General features: G+C 55.2%; 1 protein-coding gene across 4 annotated transcripts in view; it reads right to left on the bottom strand.

The window, feature by feature from the left end:
* Positions 1-13,812, bottom strand: part of DIP2C (disco interacting protein 2 homolog C) — a 380,657-nt gene extending 366,845 nt beyond the window's left edge. For all 4 annotated transcript variants that reach the window (XM_084980632.1, XM_084980628.1, XM_021065077.2 and 1 more), the window contains exon 1: positions 13,605-13,812. Coding sequence is in view for 2 of the 4 variants with exons in the window: in XM_021065077.2 (XP_020920736.1) it covers positions 13,605-13,689 (85 nt within the window). In the remaining 2 variants the exon portion in view is untranslated. The remainder of the gene's footprint in view (positions 1-13,604) is intronic.
* Positions 13,813-17,704: the final 3,892 nt, after the last annotated feature.

The raw sequence follows: 17,704 nt of genomic DNA, 5'->3' as shown, positions 1-17,704 counted from the left end.
GTCCCCACCCACTTCCACAGATCTGCTTCGAGCAGGAAGGTCCAAGGATACGTCAAATTCAGAGGCCAACTTTCTAGTCTAAATCAGTGCCACCCACTGGACAGGATGCTCTCAGAGACAACAGTCACTCACACGGGCCTCTGGACACCAAGTCCGAGTCCCAGCCCCTCTGCCACAGCCAGAGCCAGCCGGGCTAGGAGCGGGAGGAAGACGCCCTCCCCGGACACGGGAGCCCCGGACACAGTGAGGGAGGTGCTGCCCCCCAGCCGCCCGGCCCCCGGCTGCTCCTCCCTCCGCACTCACAGCCCCCGCGGAGGCAGGTCCTCCTGACACTAATCTGTTGGTACCAACACCCCCCGCCGCCAGGCTTGCAGCCTATGCGCTCTGGACGATGTAAATGTTGTCATCACCCCGGGTGTCTAACGAAGACCCTGACTCAATAAGCTGCAAATGAAGCAAACGCTTGAGGAAGCACACAATTCAAAAGCTCTCACACAGCAAAAAACAATCTCTACCTCGCTTTGGAATCAGATGTGTTTTCACCAGTCAGATGCACACGTGTTTGCACATATACACACACTCTTCCACCTAAGTACACACCAGCAAGCCAGCAACGGCGGTGGGGGGGAAGGGGGGCGCGGCACGTTCGGCCTCTCAAATTCCACTCTATGTGCTGTTAAATAGTAAACGAGCAAGTACTACAGCAAACCTCGTCCATCTAAATCCACAGAGAGCTTTTTATGGTAAAGTAATTTATCTCCTTAAAATAAGCCAATATCTCCTTTAGGAACTGTGGAAATTCTAATTACAACACAGAAAACAACGTAAGCACAGCTTCCAAGGTGTGACAACAGCCAGATGCTTTTCTCAAAAAGGTCATCCAACAGCCAAGCCGAACACACGCTGCTTTTCAGCTGCTGTTCAGACGAAAGTGTCTTCACTGCCCACTTGTAAGTGGCGACAATGCTGTGACCACCTTCGCGTCTCAGGCCCACTTCACCAGGAGCTGCTTCCAAACAAAGGCCGGACCCTCAGGGTCAGCACGAGAGCAAGGACAACCCACGCTCAAGCGACAGGGAACGTGGTTATGTGGCGACATGTGCTCTCTTATTTATAGAGCCCTTTTAATCACTTTGCATGTAACCAGTGCTGAAACAGGCTTGCAGAGTCTGAGGACACATGGCTGGGTGGAGTAGGCGGTAGGGCAGAGAAAGGTCAGCCAAACCCCACAAAAAACAATTAAGACTTTCCACAGTCCACAAAACAGGTGATGTTGAGGCAATGGAAAGGTCGCTTGGAGGGGTAGAGGCATCTTATTAAAAAGTCCTTTCGACAGGTCATCAAAGATGCACAGCAGTCAGGACCCCTACGCACACACCACGTTTCGAGGGCCCATGGGTCAGAGAGACAACACAACAGAGGAAAGGGCGGAGGGAGAGGCAGGACAGAGCACGGCCGAGAGGCCGACGAGGAGGGAGGGACTCGGAACTGAGAGCAGGGGAAAGACAGGAATTCAATACGGAGCACACGGCTGGCATCACGGAGAAAGCGGGGGGCAGTCGAAGGTCCAGATGACAACGATGACAAGGCGAACACTTCAGCTGAGCCTACAGCCGAGCCTCTGGCTGGCTCCATAGGATGAAGACATCAAAAAAATAGTTAATTCACAAAGCAGTGAAGTGATTCAGCCACAGGTAACCAAATTAAAATAATCCACTAAAAGTCAAATTGTATCATTCTTTAAGATTATCATGCAGATAAGACAGCTTTAGATTTAAAATAAACTGGAAAGGACCTTGTTTCCCTTAATTCTACAGGTGTGGCCAAGGCCGAGTGGCTGTGGCAGCTAACAGAACAGGTGCAATAGTAAATGCACAAAAATACCTGGAGACAGATAATCCATGTTCTCTGGTTAAGCGAGTCATGCGGTTTCCAGTAAGTGGGTGAAGCAGCCATACTTCTAACGAGCAACTGTGGTAAACACCCAGAACACAAAACCATCGTTGTTCTGGGATTTGCTTATTTAAGACGAGATACTGGAATATCTACCTTAGTAAGAAGGAGCTACATGGTTTCTGACCAAGAATAGGAGGTTTTCTCTGTCCAGAAGCACTGTTCAAATGGCCCATCCTACAGCAAAGGCAGTGATACATCCACACACGTATAGACACCATCTTGGACCCATGAATTCAAAATTCTGGGGCAAATGGGAGTAGTCAGGGAATCGGGAGGGTGTAAATAGCGGGACTAGGACAGATGTTCTAGAATATTCCGGAGACCATGTCCCAGGATGGCCAGGCACACACCGATCTTATCCACCTTAAACATGGTCATTCCTGCCAACATTTATCTGGATTACGATTTTGTTTTATTTACATAAAAGAAAGGAAGACAGATTTGTCCTAAAGGATTATCTAATCACTGGATTATTTTCACTTGATTATGAGTAATCTCTAAATAGCTTCCCTCAAGGATCTAAAAATAAGATAACAAAAGAAAGCCACAACCCCAGCAACTTTATTAAGCATATTATCATCAGGAAAATAAGGGATCTTTTTTGAGACAACAGGTTCCTAAAATACCCTTCATGGAACTCTGTACCAGCAATGGCTGGTAATTAAGTTAATTGTTACATCAGGTGGAAAAAACACATCATTTGGGGTATGCAAAAGTAAATCTGTAAAATGAAGTCACTACAATACCATGAAATCTGGTATCTCTTTAAACATTTATTTCCTCCTCTGGATTCTAACTCCGGGCATGACGGAGGGCGGGCTCCAGGCAGGAAGCTCAGGAGGCCCTTGCCCAGCGGCCTCCCACCAACTGCTCAGCCCTGTGGCCTCAGGCAAGCTCTCTGAGGTGCTTCCCTTCTGTGAGACAAATGTCCTTCAAAAAACATTACCTGGGAGAAGTTCCTTTGTGGTGCAACGGGTTAAGGATCTGCGCTGTCACTGCAGCAGCTCAGGTCACTGCTGTGACGTGGGTTCAGTCCCTGGCCCAGGAACTTCCATGTGCCACAAGTGTGGCCGAAAAAAAAAGACTAATCTGTATAAGACTAAGACGCCTAATCCAGGGCTCAGCGTGTGTGAGCAGTGAGTGGTGGCCTGAGACACACAAGCGTCCTCCCCATAAACAGTGACAACAGACTGCTCACGCCCACAAAGACAGCAATTTGCAACATCTGATTTAAAGCTCCGAGCGATGCACGGTCCACTCCTACTGACGAGACTGCTTCTCCGGGGACCAGAGATGAGGGTGGCTCACATCCATTAGACGTGACCCCATCCCGCGAGGCCTGGAGAAGGTCAGACGGGCAGGCCACTCCACTTGGAATAAAAGCACTCTACATAAAAGACCCAAGACTGACTGCCTCGTAAGCGACTGGTGGCGGCTCAAACATCCTCACCCGGGTTAGTAATACGAAGCTCTGGGAGAGGTCACCCTTGAAAAGACTGAAGAGGTTATTCCTGGAACCTCATTCAGAACATTTCTCCCGGAAGTTGACACAAGAATTAACAGCATCGTCTCTTGACCAAAACGATTAAGATTTCTGACAAACTACACCATATCCAGCCTCCCGATTCCAAAGGATGCTGTGTATCTCCCATGAGAAACAGGAACATCTCAAACACACAGGTAACCAGGTTGTACGGCCAACGCCAACATACTCAGCTCCTCAATGAAAGCTCAGACCTTAAAAGTAAGGGTTTGAGGCAGTCAGTTAAAAAAATGTGCCGCCTAAGCCTCCGGCCAAGACAGCCAGGTGCAGGGGAAACGTCAGGTCTTCCTCGCCGACCGGACTGGCCACTGGGGAGGGAGCCGCCCGCTGCGCCCTCCCAAGAGCACCCAGGACTCCACAGAGCTCCTGGTGCTGACCTCCAGGCAGAAGCCTGGGTCCCCAGTCGTGCTTTGAGAGAAAGCCAGGCTCTCGAAAGCTGCCTGGCCGCTCAGTTCACTCGTGATATCAAAAATGCGCCCAAAGCCAAGGTTCCAGTACTCATGACGAGTTCCTAACCATGTGAAACCCAGTCTCCTTGTCTTTATAAAGAATCTAATGTCATTTCCCTAGAAAATGTTTTCAAAGAACTGAAAAAGATCAATATGAAAGCAGCTGAAAGCTATAAGGCACCATGCGATTTAAAAGGTTTATTTCATATCTTTGCTAACAATCTAAATACGGCTCCCCACCCCACACCATCTTTCCGGAATACAGTCATCGCACCTGCCCAGTGACCCCTGACCTAGCCAGCCCATGAGCTTCCTGCCGGGTAAGTGCCCCCGCGGCAGGCCACCGTCACCCACGGGTGGCAGCCCACTCAGGGAACGTCCGCCCATATCCTCCCCCAAGGCTCTGCTCCTCTGCACCCACGGGAGGCAGAACCACCCGGAGGACAGCAGTGCTCACACTTGGAGAAAGCCTGTTTTACTCAGACTCTTCCATAACGGCCAGTTCCACCCAGGATCCTGTTTGTGTCAAACCAAACAAGTGGTGAAGGAAATGAGCCAAATCCAGGCTACTTTCTGCCCCATGTCCATGGCCAGATCTTCCTAACAACAGGAAGGAAATTCTAAAATACCAACAGGCATTATAAAATCCCTTACTGGTATGAGAGCTAAATAGTAATTCACCACCATCTGAAGGGGAGGGGGGCAGAATTCACAACCTCCTCTTCATACTAATTTGTGTACAAGTAACAGAAAAATTCTCCAAGTCTGGGCTCTGATATGAACAGCAAAATAACCCCAAGAGCTGGTTCTCATCTGGGCCATGTCAGGGTTCTGTCTGGTAGGTAAGCCTCACTCTATCATCCGCAATGAAACTATATTCACCTGAGCTAAAAGCAAAATGAAAGAACAAAACCCATCCACACACCAAAGTCCCGAACCACCAGCAACCTGTGGGCATAAGGTACCCCACAATGTACCAGAGTAACACTGGTAATTAAGTTTTGACCCTGGCAAGTCGATACACTATTTCCTTGGGTTTAACTAGCTCTATTTTAATAACCTAAGTTTGATGGAACGGCGCTCCTGCTTAAGTAGCTCTTTAAAGGTGACTTTTATTACTAAATCCCAGCAGCCTGCAAACATCCATTACATGTGTCAAATGTGGCTCAGTGGTTAATGAACCTGACTAGTACCCATGAGGATGCAGGTTTGATCCCTGGCCTTGCTCTGTGGGTTAAGGGTCCAGCGTTGCTGTAGCTGTGGCGTATAGGCTGGTGGACCGTGGACCCCTAGCCTGGGAACCCCCATATGCCATGGACGCGGCCCTAGAAAGACAAAAAGACCAAAAAGAAGAAAAAGAAAAGAAAAGCTGTTCTGAAGCAGCCTGATGCTTCACTTAGGCATGGAGCGGGAAGTGCAGCTGCCCCCTAATGACCACGCGGAACTGAAGCCATACCTTCTGTGAGACCATTAGGCCCACGGGGGGAGGGGGCCCTTCATACTCTGGTCCTTATTTTAAAAGCAGCAGCTTATGAAAGCCGTTAAGAAGACCCCCCTCACACGGGCAGGCCCAAATGGACCCATCAGGGAACAAAAGGGAACCCAGGACTGTCACCGGTGCCGGGCAGGTGCACGGAGCGCAGGTCCGCTGGCTCAGCCAGCCCGGCCTCTGGAGCAGCCCCGGCTCCGCCACCCCACCGTGTGACCTTCCGGGCAGCACCCGCGCACATGCGTCAGGGGACACAGGCGTGACGAGGGGGCGCCAGCTCAGCCCCTCGCCACAGCCGCGCAGGGACGCGCCCTTCCAGGAGGAAGGTCCGGGGATGTCAGGCGGCTGCGCCCCGCGCCGGGAGTGACTGTGACCCGCGATTCCAGGAGGAGAAGCTACCGCGAGGCCCCCAGAGACACCTGGGCCTGGATCTGAGCCAGGACGCCCTCCCCAACTTGCTCTTGAAAAGCAAGCGGGCTGAAAAAAGGGCTTCCAGGAACAATGACTCAAAGAGGCCACCAGAAAGGAAGTCTTGGCTTCAAGGGAAAAACAATCCCCGCGCAGGGCAGCATCCGCGAAGGGCGCCCTCCGAGCGGAAGAAAGCGAAAGTGCTCCCCGCACCTGGTGCCAGCTCTTCGCGCCTGGTGCCAGCTCCTCGTCTCCAGCTCCTCTCCCGAGGCCCCTCTCTCTGTCCCCAGGGCGAGCGCCCCTGAGCCAGTGGACCCGAGCTCCCGACGCCTGCCCGGCCCCGTGACGGTGCTGGGTTCCCATCATCGGTCACCCTGAGCCCATCTGGGCTCGCGAGTGTGAGTGGGGTCTTTTTCTGAACCTATAACCTGGGTCCCCTGGGGAAAGCGGGGGAGGGGCCGAGCAGGGCGCCCAGGGAGCTCGTCCCCGCGACAGTCAGCCCTTTGCAGGGAACAGGAGCCGGGTGGTTACCGGGCAGACACCGTCACGCTGCCTCCCCATCCTCCTCGCTACAACCCCCTCTGACCGCTGAGGAGACGGAGGCTGCCCGGGACCACAGGGGCGGGCACAGCCCTGCCGCACCCTCCCCGGGCAGGAGGCCTGGAGGGGAGGCCTTCTCAGCGGACACGCCCGGGAGAAGCCTCCAGGCCCTCACGCAAATCCCCACAAATGGGATTTCGAATAAGACCCGAAGGGGTTCCGGAGGCTCCGAACAAGGGCACCCACACATCAGCAATGGGTGTTTCTGCTTTAAGTGCCCACTGCACTAAAATCCAGCCCCTCGGGCTGATGGCTCCTGAGTGAGCCTGTCCTTCCAAGGCGTCTGGCCACTGACAGATCCCACCTGTTCCTGTCCTGACACTCTCACGGTTCGACTGCGCTCGTCCTCGGTGAGGATTCATAAGCTGCTTTTTCGTCAGGTGTGAGTCACTGTCACACGGACATAAGGGGAGGTGCTCTACTTGCAAGAAAACGCTGATCTCCCGTTGCATGGCTTTATTCATAAAGCCCCAGTTAGTCGGTAGCACAGTTCCATTTCTGTTTCCATTTCAGGTGAGCTGGCCCACAAACCCCGGTCTGCCGGGGAGGTTCTTCCTCGGCGGCCACCAGCACGGACCCAGGCGGCTGCACCTTCAGGGGACGTGGCCTCGGCCTGGCGAGAAAGGGGCCCGGGAGAGGCCGGGGCCAGCGTGGATGATCGTGTTCTTCCCGACACGACACGTGGCTCCACCAACGCGAGCGAGAGGCGGGAGCAAAACCAGAGCCGGGCCGCTGAGCCCCACTGCCCGGGCGCGGGACGTGCGGCCTCTGCCCGCGGAGGCCTGGCGCTGCCCGGCGAGCTCCGTCAGCAGGACACGCGGTCAGAACACACGTGGCCTCCCCCTGCGATTTGGGGAGAAAGCCCCTCTCTTCCCCGGGACCCGGGGCCCAGCAGAGGGACGTGGGAATGGCCTTCCTCCTCAGCCAGGGGCTCAGACCTGAGCCTGGAGGGGGTGAGGCACCCATTCGGGTGAGGGGACGTATCTACAGATACTTTATTTCATAATTTTAAAATATGATAGCATTTCTCCAGTAAACAAAACAGAAAAATATGTGGCTTGACTGACCAGGTAACGCAGTAAAAGTATTTTAATCACACAGAAGTGGGGACAAGTGTGTCAGGATTCGCTCTCTGGTGCCAACAGAACCAGTTTGGGTCCAGCCCATGGTCGGGAGTCTTTTCATTAGAACACACTTTCCAACCTCAAAAGCAATGATTTAAAAATGCTTGAAGACCTGCAGCCCGGAAGACCAGGACCTGCCTCACCCACCACCAATCCCATCCTCACCCTCTCGGAGAACCTTCTCCCCAACTTCCCATTCCTACCGCACAAGGCACTTTGGTAAAGAACCACCTCAGTCTGAGCGTCCCAGAGCCCAGAGAGCAGATTTTACTCGCTGCCAGATTCGACGGCAATGCAGCTGAAGAGCAACCTCCCCACCCGCCTGAAAAAGGCTGCTTGCGTGGTGCCGACTTTCGCAACGCAGGATCTCGGCATTTTCCCACTTGATTTCTCTCAAGAGCTTATTAACGTCGACACCCCGTCGGGTCCTGAGCACTGGCTCCTTTGGCGAGCTGACTCCTAGACCCCCGCCAGCTGGGATTCCCAACCCGAGTCTCCCCTCTGAGAGCACTGCCTGTAAACCATCACAAACAAATGCATGCAACCGCTCCTCTTCAGACGCGACAAGGTGCTGACCCCTCAGCAGCAAGAACAGAGTACGGCAGCAGTGTAGGAGACCTCTGCAGGACACACAAAAGGACGACGCGACGAAAGAAGGAAGAACATCAGGACGGGCTGGGGGACAGGAGCAGTAAACGTGGCCGGAAGCCCCTCGCATCCCCAAGGCGCCTTCCACGCGACAGCAGACGCGCGTCCCCTGCTCCCAGGATAAACCCCAACGTGCAAAGCTCAGCAATGACCACAACCAATCCTCTGCTCTCATGAAGGTGCCTGAGTGGCTCTGAGGATCTTACTATGACTAGGACTTGAACTGGTGAGTCAGTCCACGCACGTGACATCAGACAAGAGTACCCAAGGCACTCTCTCCGCGATTCAGAAGAATGCTCCAACTCAGCCCATAAATCACTGCTTTAAAAAACATTTCAGCTCTAAAAAAAGAGACAACCCCATTTGAAACAGGCTGGGAGGAGGAAGACAAAAAGTGACTCATAGCATCCAACCGCCTGTAGCCTCCAAAGCGTAACAAGAATATAAAACCAGTGGGCCCAGTTTGAAACAGAAGGAGTGGCTGTTACAGCTGTGACCTCACAACACTCAGATGTAAGCATGACTCCAGCACTGCAGGTGCCTATGAGCACCGGGATCAAGCGTACACACGTCGCTGCCTCTGACGCGTGTGCATGGACTTCCCTGGTCTCCTGGCCAAATCTGACGTCTATATTTATTCATGGAGAAAAGAGCATTCAAATTTAACTGTTTTCAGAACTCTGAAGAACTCTCCAAACGCAAGTCCACACATTTCGAAGCCCACACATAACAGTGCTGCCATTTTGTGAATATTTTTAATATAGGTAACATTCTTTTTGATTTCCTGAGCCAAGGATTCCACCTCTTTCACCATGATAGCTCCGGCTATTGGGGACAGCTTTGAGACGCATGTCACAGAGTAAGCAGGTTTTGTTAGCAATGCTGAGGTCTGATTCCAGGGGGAGCGGCTCAGCTATTATTCCCCGAATGTGCTGACTCTCCCCCCTCCCAGACCCCCGGCGAGGACAGCAAATTACTGATGTCTGGAAGAAAACGTTTTCACGCAACTGTATTCCAGAGTCCGCTGTTTCTTCCTGAGAAGAACAGCTGGTGGACACTGGAGACGGCCGGTCTCCTCCTCCCGCCCCTGCAAGGTGGCCCCAGGCTTCAGCTTCGGTGGCCGGCCCCGCAGCCACAGGGGCCTCCAAGAACGTACAGGGGCTGGGCGGACAGCACTCGACTCCGGAGCTAAGCCCATCTTCTGCCACGTGCCGGAAGCCCTGAAAATGCCCCCCTCCCCAATCTACACGCCTTCTAACCCGCCACCCCTTCAAGAGTTTACTCTGGTGGCAGGGGTGATGCCGGCCACATGGGAATGACTCATCTGCAATTTTAAAAAAATACTGGTTCCTTGACCAACACAAAGAACTGCTATTTAAGTCAGCACCCACCTCCCTCCTTGGGCAGTCTCATGCTCACTAGAAAATGTTAAGCTGGATTCAGTTACGGAACAAAAGTAATAAGTGCAGTAACCCCGTACCTTACAAACCGAGTAACTCCCATGAGCAAGAGTTAGGGAGTCAGTGGCACACTCACAACTAAAAAGACGCAAAGGGAAAAGCTGACGGGCTTCTGCAAACACGAACGGTTTTCCTAGGCTGGATCGCAAGGCCATTTCCCTCAGTTCCACCAAAATAAGAATTCAGCCTCTTCTGGGCGAGGGGATGGGACTGCCCAGCCCTGCCCGTCACTCCAGGGTGTGCACAGCCCAGGGCACAAACCACCAGCTAACAGGGAGACGTCCCTGCTGAAGTTCAGTCAACAACTGATTTTAATCCAAGACATGGGTCTGTATTGAGAAACTTTCTGTTTCCTCCCTGCTTTGCTGATGTTTCCATTTAAATTTTTCCTAAAGCCAAATAATGTTTATCCACATGTTAATGAACCGGTCTGGGAGCCCTCTTAAAGCCAAGCAGACAAACTTGTGATTCCAAAGGTCAGATGGGGGGGAGGGGGAGAGGGGGAGAGGGGGAGGGAGGGGGGAGGGGGAGGACTTGGGGGGGAGGGAGGGGGAGTGGATTTGGGGGGGAGGGAGGGGGAGAGGATCTGGGGGGAGGGAGGGGGGAGGGGGAGGATTTGGGGGAGGGAGGGGGAGAGGATGGGGGAGGAGGGGGAGAGGATTTGGGGGGAGGGGGGGAGGGGGAGGATCTGGGGGGAGGGAGGGGGAGGGGGAGGATCTGGGGGGAGGGAGGGGAGAGGGGGAGGATCTGGGGGGAGGGAGGGGGAGAGGATTTGGGGGGAGGGAGGGGGAGAGGATCTGGGGGGGAGGGAGGGGGAGAGGATTTGGGGGGAGGGAGGGGGGAGGATTTGGGGGGAGGGAGAGGGAGAGGATTTGGGGGGAGGGAGGGGGAGAGGGTTTGGGGGGAGGGAGGGGGAGAGGATTTGGGGGGAGGGAGGGGGAGAGGATCTGGGGGGGAGGGAGGGGGAGAGGATCTGGGGGGAGGGAGGGGGAGAGGATCTGGAGGGAGGGAGGGGGAGAGGATCTGGAGGGAGGGAGGGGGAGAGGATCTGGGGGGGAGGGAGGGGGAGAGGATTTGGGGGAGGGAGGGGGAGAGGATCTGGGGGGGGAGGGGGAGAGGATTTGGGGGAGGGAGGGGGAGAGGACTTGGGGGAAAGCCTGTGGCAAGTCCGCTACCCCACCTGGCATCCGGCAAGCAGCAACCAGCCACCTCGGCTTCCTCTCCCCTCACATTCAGTCCCAAGTGCGCCAGACCAACAAGCCCTGGCCCCACACCAACAACTCTACGCAGGCATGCTACTGCCCAAAGGAGGGGCTGATGCCACATCTCCCCACAGAAAGCTCCTGTTCTTTGCTGGCACCGCAGTTCTGCAGGCAGAGGAGCCCAGCTTTGCCCAGAGAGGGAAGCCCTGGGAGGCAAGAGACAAGGGAAAGAAAAGAGGAAGCAACAGGCAGGGCAGGAAAGTGAAAATCTGAGTTCCACAGCCAAGAAGTCAATCCGCAACCCTGTACCAAACAGTGACCCGAGAAACAAAACGTTAGTGTCTGTATCAGCATCAGCAGACAGTGCAAACCCAAAGCGGACCAGCGTCTAGGAGCTGAGATGATACACAACCGTCAGGGCTGGCAGGCCACACAGGGACTCTGGGAGAACAGCCGACTCTGTTTTTTCAACCTACATCATGTGCTTAAAATGGAATTGTTTTTCCATCTTCCTCTGTAGGAACTGAGCACTGGAAAGTCCACACGTTTCCACAATATTTTCTGATATTTTCAGAAAATGTCGAAGACTAATTTTAAGAATCCTCTCCACGTGAATCCTGACTAACAATAAAATACGAACACGATACACTTAAGCCATTCAGCATTAAAAGTTGTTTTAACTTTTCATTTTGAAAGTGGATGTGGTGGGGGGTTAAGTTCTAAAATGTAAGGAGAGATGGATTTCTGATCCTTCCATTCTTTGACCTCTGTTAAGCAAGAGCGGGAACAAGCTGATTCACCTAATTTAAGCCAGTCAAACTACGTGATCACAAGACACAAAATTCCAAAAGAACTTAAGGAGAAACCCAATCAACTTAGCACGAACAAAGCAAATCGAAGATGACACAGCCAGTGTGGGGGGGAGACGGAGGCTGGACAGCCAAAGCGGCAACCCTCTGAGGCGTACTCAGGAGTGGCCGGCCAGGCCTAGCGAGGTTTAGAGAGCGTGCAAACACACACCCCTTTCTCTGCCTGGATGCTCAGTAAGAAACCCATTAAGTGCTTTTAAGAATCTGGAGGGACCCAGGCGTTCACGGAGAACTAGGCTGAGCACACCTTGGTCGAAAGAGGCCTGGGAAACAGACACATTCTAGGAGTGACTGGTGGTGAAGGGTGAGTGCCATCCAGCAGGCAAGTGTGCTGTGTCCACGTTCAAGAGCAGCCACTCCACTAGGGGCCAGGAACTGCCCTGGATGTGCAGAAGCGAGTCTGATGGTGGAGGCAGAGCGGCCCTGGTGAGGTCCCACGGAGTCCCACTTCGCTGACACAGGTGGGGGACTGACACTTGGCACTTGTGCAACACAGACAGGGCAGAAGTGCTTGTCTGGAGATGCTGCCTGAATGGTGGGCTGCTGGAACAACACAACCTCGGTGCAGAGCTACCGAGGGCTGCAAAGTGAGGGGGGACCCATGGGGGCACGGACGACGTCAAAGAACTTGGGCAGGTGCTTTCTAACGGGTTCTTCATCCCGCCAAGCAATCTGCTGCCACTGCACATCTCCCCCAGCCGTGCAGACCCAAGGAGCATTTCCATTTGGGGGCTGTGCTCAGCTACTAGCAAAGCCTTCACAACAGAGTCTGCTGAGCACAGCGCCCAGGACACGGTCCCCCCGTGGGGCTGTTGAACATTACAGAACCCTGCAGAACCCCAAGTGTGAGACAGAAGCATCTCCAGACCTGGGCACCTGAAAAGGCACTTCCCGCCAGGCGCTCACCTTTACCTCCTCAAAGAGTTAAAACGGAAAACGTGAGGTCGACACCAGCTCCTCCCTGCTGAAGAAAACTGGCACGAATGAATTTACTTTCTGGCTGCCAGCCCCGCAAAACCGTTACACACACAAGTTCACCACGAAACTGCTCCAAATATAAATTCGAGACGCGCCAGCCTGTCCCCACCCCCACAGTACATGAGTGGCCTTCCTGGGGTGAGCCGGGTGAATTCCCAATCTACACGCAACCTGAACATTTCGGAACTTTAGTGGGTTTTTTTTTAAAGACATGGCAAAACCCGATCTAAAACTTGTGACAGTTGAGCACATGATCCCACCATTAAGAGCAAATGAGAAACCGTATATAACACTCCATGAAATCACTGTAGCGAATCTGTCACAAATTCTAAGTAGGAGACGCTGGGAACGCGGCACGAACCCCGGCCTGAGGGAGGAGGTTTGCCAATTTTACCCCCCTTCGCATCCCAGCCCGCGGTAACAATAGTAGCACTATCTCCGTCCAGCCAGGACGGGCCGCAGCCCCCGGCGATCAAACCCTCAAGTCCAACGACAAGTTTCGCATTAGAACGAGGCCCGCGGCGCATCAGGCCGCGCAACGCGGAACCGCCCCCGGCCCGGCCGCGGTGGGCAGCGCTCCGCGGCGCACCAAGGACACGGCCCCGTCCGCCAGGCCGCGCGCAAGGCCGCCCCGGCCCCGCGGCCCGGTCCTGCGCCCCGGCGGCGCCCCAGGCCCCGCGGCCGCGTCCTGCGCCCCCGGCCCCACGGCCCCGGCCCGCTCCCCAGGCCCCGGGCGCGGGGGCCGCGACCCACGACGCAGAGCCGCAGGGCGGGGGCCGCGCTCGCAGCGGCGCCGGGACCCCCGCCCGCTCGCCCGCCCGCCCGCCCGCGCCCGGGCCCCCGTGACAGCGCGGCCGGCCGAGCGCGGGGCCTGTTACCTTCCGACAGCTCCAGCTCCAGCTCGGCCAGCCGGGCCCGCACCTCCAGGGGCAGCGCCATGCCTTCCAGGCTGCGGTCCGCCATGCTCGCGACGCCCCCGCCCCAGCCGGCCTCCCTTTGTTCCAGGCCGCGGTCTCGCCGCTCCTCGCGCCCCGCGGACCCGCACCGAGCGGCGGCAGGCCGGGCGGCGGCGCAGCGCGCTCCTCCCCGGCGCCTCCTCCGCGCGGCCCCGGCACGGCGGCCTCGCGCCCGCGCCCGCGCCCCCGTCCCGCCTGGAGCGCGCCCGCCGCCGCTGCACCGGGCAGCTCCGCGACGCGCGCGTGCCGGCGAGGGGCGCGCACGGGGCGGGGATGGGGGCGCGCGCCGGGCAAAGAGGGCGGGCCGGCGCTGCGCGCGCCCCCGGGGGCGCGGGGCACGCGCACCGGCCCCGCGGGGCCTCCCCGCCCAGCCCAGCCCTCGCCTTCCCCTGGCCTAAGGCAGAAGAATACCTGGAACAGCAAAATGCAGGCCGGAGCCCCAGCCCAAGGGTTCTGGGTCTTTGAGGACTGATTTTTTTCTTTTTTTTTTTTGAAATAAATACGTCCGTGTGTTGGGGGCGGGGTATAAAAACAGCGTGGGCCGCGGAAAGAGCCCTGGGTTGCAAATTCCTAATTCTGGCTGGAGAACCTGGGAGCCTGTGCCCCCAGGCTGCATCAGTGCCTCTGCCTGGCCCCAGTCTCCCAGCGCTGAAAGGGCGGAGGACAGAGGGGTCACCTGCCTCCACAGGTGGAGCACATCAGGGCCCGACGGCTGGTCCTCCACCGTCTTCTCTTCTGCGCCCACCGCACCGGTGTCGCCTCCAGGCGCGTCACCAAATCTGGTCCTCCAGTCCTGACCGTTTGGGGAGGCAATCCACACCCCGACTGCTGCGCAAACCCCACATTAAGCCAGCTCCTCCTTCTGGCTTCTGACAACTCCCACCATTTTCTTAATTATACAGGCCGGAGGGTCCCGGAGCTTCCTGGGACTTCACACATCCTCTGCTTCCCTGTCCCCTAAGACTCTGGCACAGTCTCCATCAGCTGACCTCGCTTTCGTTCCGGATTGGCTCTTCGCCGCCCAGCAGCTACAGCGGGCCCAGGGCGTCGGGACCACCTCCCAGGGGTGCCCCAGCCCCAGCGGCTGGAAGTTGTGGCGGGAGTGGTCAAAGGTGGCTCTAATCCTCCTTCCAAAAGTAGACAGTGTGATGCTTCTGCATTGTCTACTGAGTACAAGGTCACCCTCTAAGCCGGAGACCCCAGACCCTCCACCACCTGGTGTAACACAGCCTCACCACGCCTGCCAAGGGCTGTGTTCCCCGGAGACCCTGTGTGCCTGCACCCGAGGGCCTGCCCTGCCCCACATTCCCAGGCCTCCCTAATAGCAACTCCGGAAAAGTCTCCCCCCTTTACCAGGCTTCGACTTCTCACCACCCTCACCTCCTTGACCTTGATCTGTCTCATCCGCCTGAGTGAAGGCTCCTGGGGACAAGCACAAGCCTTCTTCGTCTTCGTACATCGCAGCGACTTCACAGCTGTGACAGTTCCCATTAATCTCGTGTGGTCGATGAGCGGCTTGAAACAGGTGAACCCCAAACTCCTGGGCTTTATGTTCTCGGATGTAAACCCAGTGGACACTGGGGGCCACACCTGTAGGGCCCACCACCATCTCTCCCCTTTTCATGACAAACAGACCGCTGAGGGAGGAAGCTCTCCAAACGTTCTGGTCCAGCCCCTTCCTGCTACAGGTGAAGGCCTTAGACAAGAAAAATGCAGCAGAGCCAGGGTTCAAATCCTGACTTGAAAAAGTGGGGCGTATACAGCAGAAATTGACAGAACAATGTAAATCAACTATAATAAAAATTTTTCTTTAAAAAAACTCATATTGCAGGAGTCCCCGTCATGGCACAGTGGAAACGAGTCCGACGAGAAATCATCAAGTCGCAGGTTCGATCCCTGGCCTCACTCAGTGGGTTGGGGATCCAGTGTTGCCACAAGCTGTGGTGTGGGTCCCAGACTCGGCTTGGATCTGGCATTGCTGTGGCTATGGTGTAGGCCGGCAGCTGTAGCTCTGATTTGACCCCTATCTGGGAACCTCTACATGCCGAGGGTGCAGCCCTAAAAAAGAAAAAACAAAACAAAACAAAACAAAAAAACATACTTCTTAAAAAGAAAAACAAAAGGCAGAGCAAAGCTCTGGTCTCATTGCATTACAGCAAAGCGCGGCTGCACATTGCACACCATGAGCGCGTCTCGTCAGCCCAGGGCCAGACGGCATCATTCCGTTTTAGGTTGGGGGTAGGTCTGGACCATGTATGCCTGACGCAGGACCTGAGGCTGGGTCCAGAGAAGGCCCCGATGCTGCACGGAACCCATGGACAGTCTGCTTAGATTCCGAGCGGCTGGGCCTGCACTTCCGAGGTCTCTGTGTAACTGCTCAGGACGCGGGGGCGCGTGTTCTTGGCGTTTCCAGCGGCCCCAGGAACATCTTTACCTGGAAGTCCTGCCGTGTCCTCAGAACGCACTGACGTCCAGCCCCCTCACCTCCCTGGCCTCGCTCTCCGTCCATTCTGCTCGGGTAGCGCCGTCCCCCTGGTCCTGGGCTTTGCGTCACGCCGGCTGCACCGTCCACACTCAAACATCCCCTTCTCGGCTCCCACTGCCACCGCCTGAGCCACACCTTCAGAGCCCAGCCCTGTTTCTTTCCTTCTCTTCTTTCCTCCTTCAGCTGCCAGATCTCTCTCCCTCAAGCGCCGCCGTGACTGGGTCACAGTCCCCCCACTCTGCCGTCTACAAACTAAACTCCTCCGTTTGACACTGACGGCATCCCAGGCACTTAGTGAAGTTTCTCCCCCCACACACCTGCTGTCCCTGAGAGGCGTCTCCCCCCTCTCGCGTCTCTTTTGCTTCATGTCCCTCTTCTTGTCACCCCCCCCCCAGTTCCCCCACCTGAGCCACAGCCACACATCAGATTTCACCCATTCAGTCTGGGTTCAAATGCCTCTTCTTCCACGAAGCCTTCCTTTCTAATTTCCCAGTTAGAGATCCTCTCCCTCCTCTGGAACCACACACCTCTCTTCCTACCTGTTCTTCCAGGGGGCCCTAGTTTACGTGTGCGTCTTATTGGGCATCTAGTCTCCCCGTGATTCTCCCGTGGTGTGGAATGTTGCATGAAGTGCATATTGTTCTCAAAGTGCAGCCCAGCCTTAGGAAGGGGAAAGTCTGTTTCCCCTCATCCGCTTCTGCTGCAGTCCTGCCAGCCTCAGGGGATGTGCGCTTAGTGAAAACCCAGTTCTTCTTGTGTGTTTATATGGATAAAAACCCTGGCTCAAGTGGATGTCAAGTTGGGCGTAAAAAATGACCGAGAGACAACTATTAGAATGAGCTGAATAGACAGTAAGGGCTATTCACTTCTGAAGTTTTCCAAAAGCCCTGAAATTCCGTCATCAGAGTTATACCTGCGAACCATGGTCAGTTATCTTGAGAAAGCCACTCTGACTGCTACTTGGAGGGGCTAGACATCAGTAGCCCTCGTCAACACAGCAGCATGGTTTAATTTGCAAAATACGCCAACCTTTACATAGCAAAATGTGTAGGTGTCCAGGAGAGGAAGGATGGAGAGGGAGCCAGAGCCCGTGGACTGGGGGGATGCTGAGACAGGATGCATGAGATGCTCTGTTCCCCACAGTCTCACCCAGACAAGTCCTGAAGACAGTGTTTTGAGTGCCACGAGGGGCAGCTACATAATGCTAATTAATTGAATCATCACCATGCTGGCTAGCCTTTGAGGATCTCTGTCTATATTTTGCTTGACTGTCACTGTAGGTAATTTGTCACCACTATTTGCCAACCTGCAGCACTTTACCTCTATGTCTTTCTGTTTCACCAAATTTCAGGCCAATTCTGAATGAACACTTGCTGGCTCACAGGTAACTGGGCTCTAGGCTTCAGAGAGTCTGGCTGGGATCTAGGAGAGCTAAGGAGGTGTTCTGAGTCAGGCTGTGATAAAGGTGTCAGTGTCACAGAGAGGGCTGGTTTATTAATGAGGCAACTCACAGGAAGGGAACGCCAAGCCACCAAGT

This window comes from Sus scrofa, chromosome 10 (assembly GCF_054392235.1).
Source record: "Sus scrofa isolate SSC_HxYL_T2T_F1_AM1 chromosome 10, Sscrofa_HxYL_maternal_Yorkshire_Landrace_v2.0, whole genome shotgun sequence".
Classification (NCBI taxonomy): domain Eukaryota; kingdom Metazoa; phylum Chordata; class Mammalia; order Artiodactyla; family Suidae; genus Sus; species Sus scrofa.
This window is presented reverse-complemented; position numbering and strand designations above follow the sequence as displayed.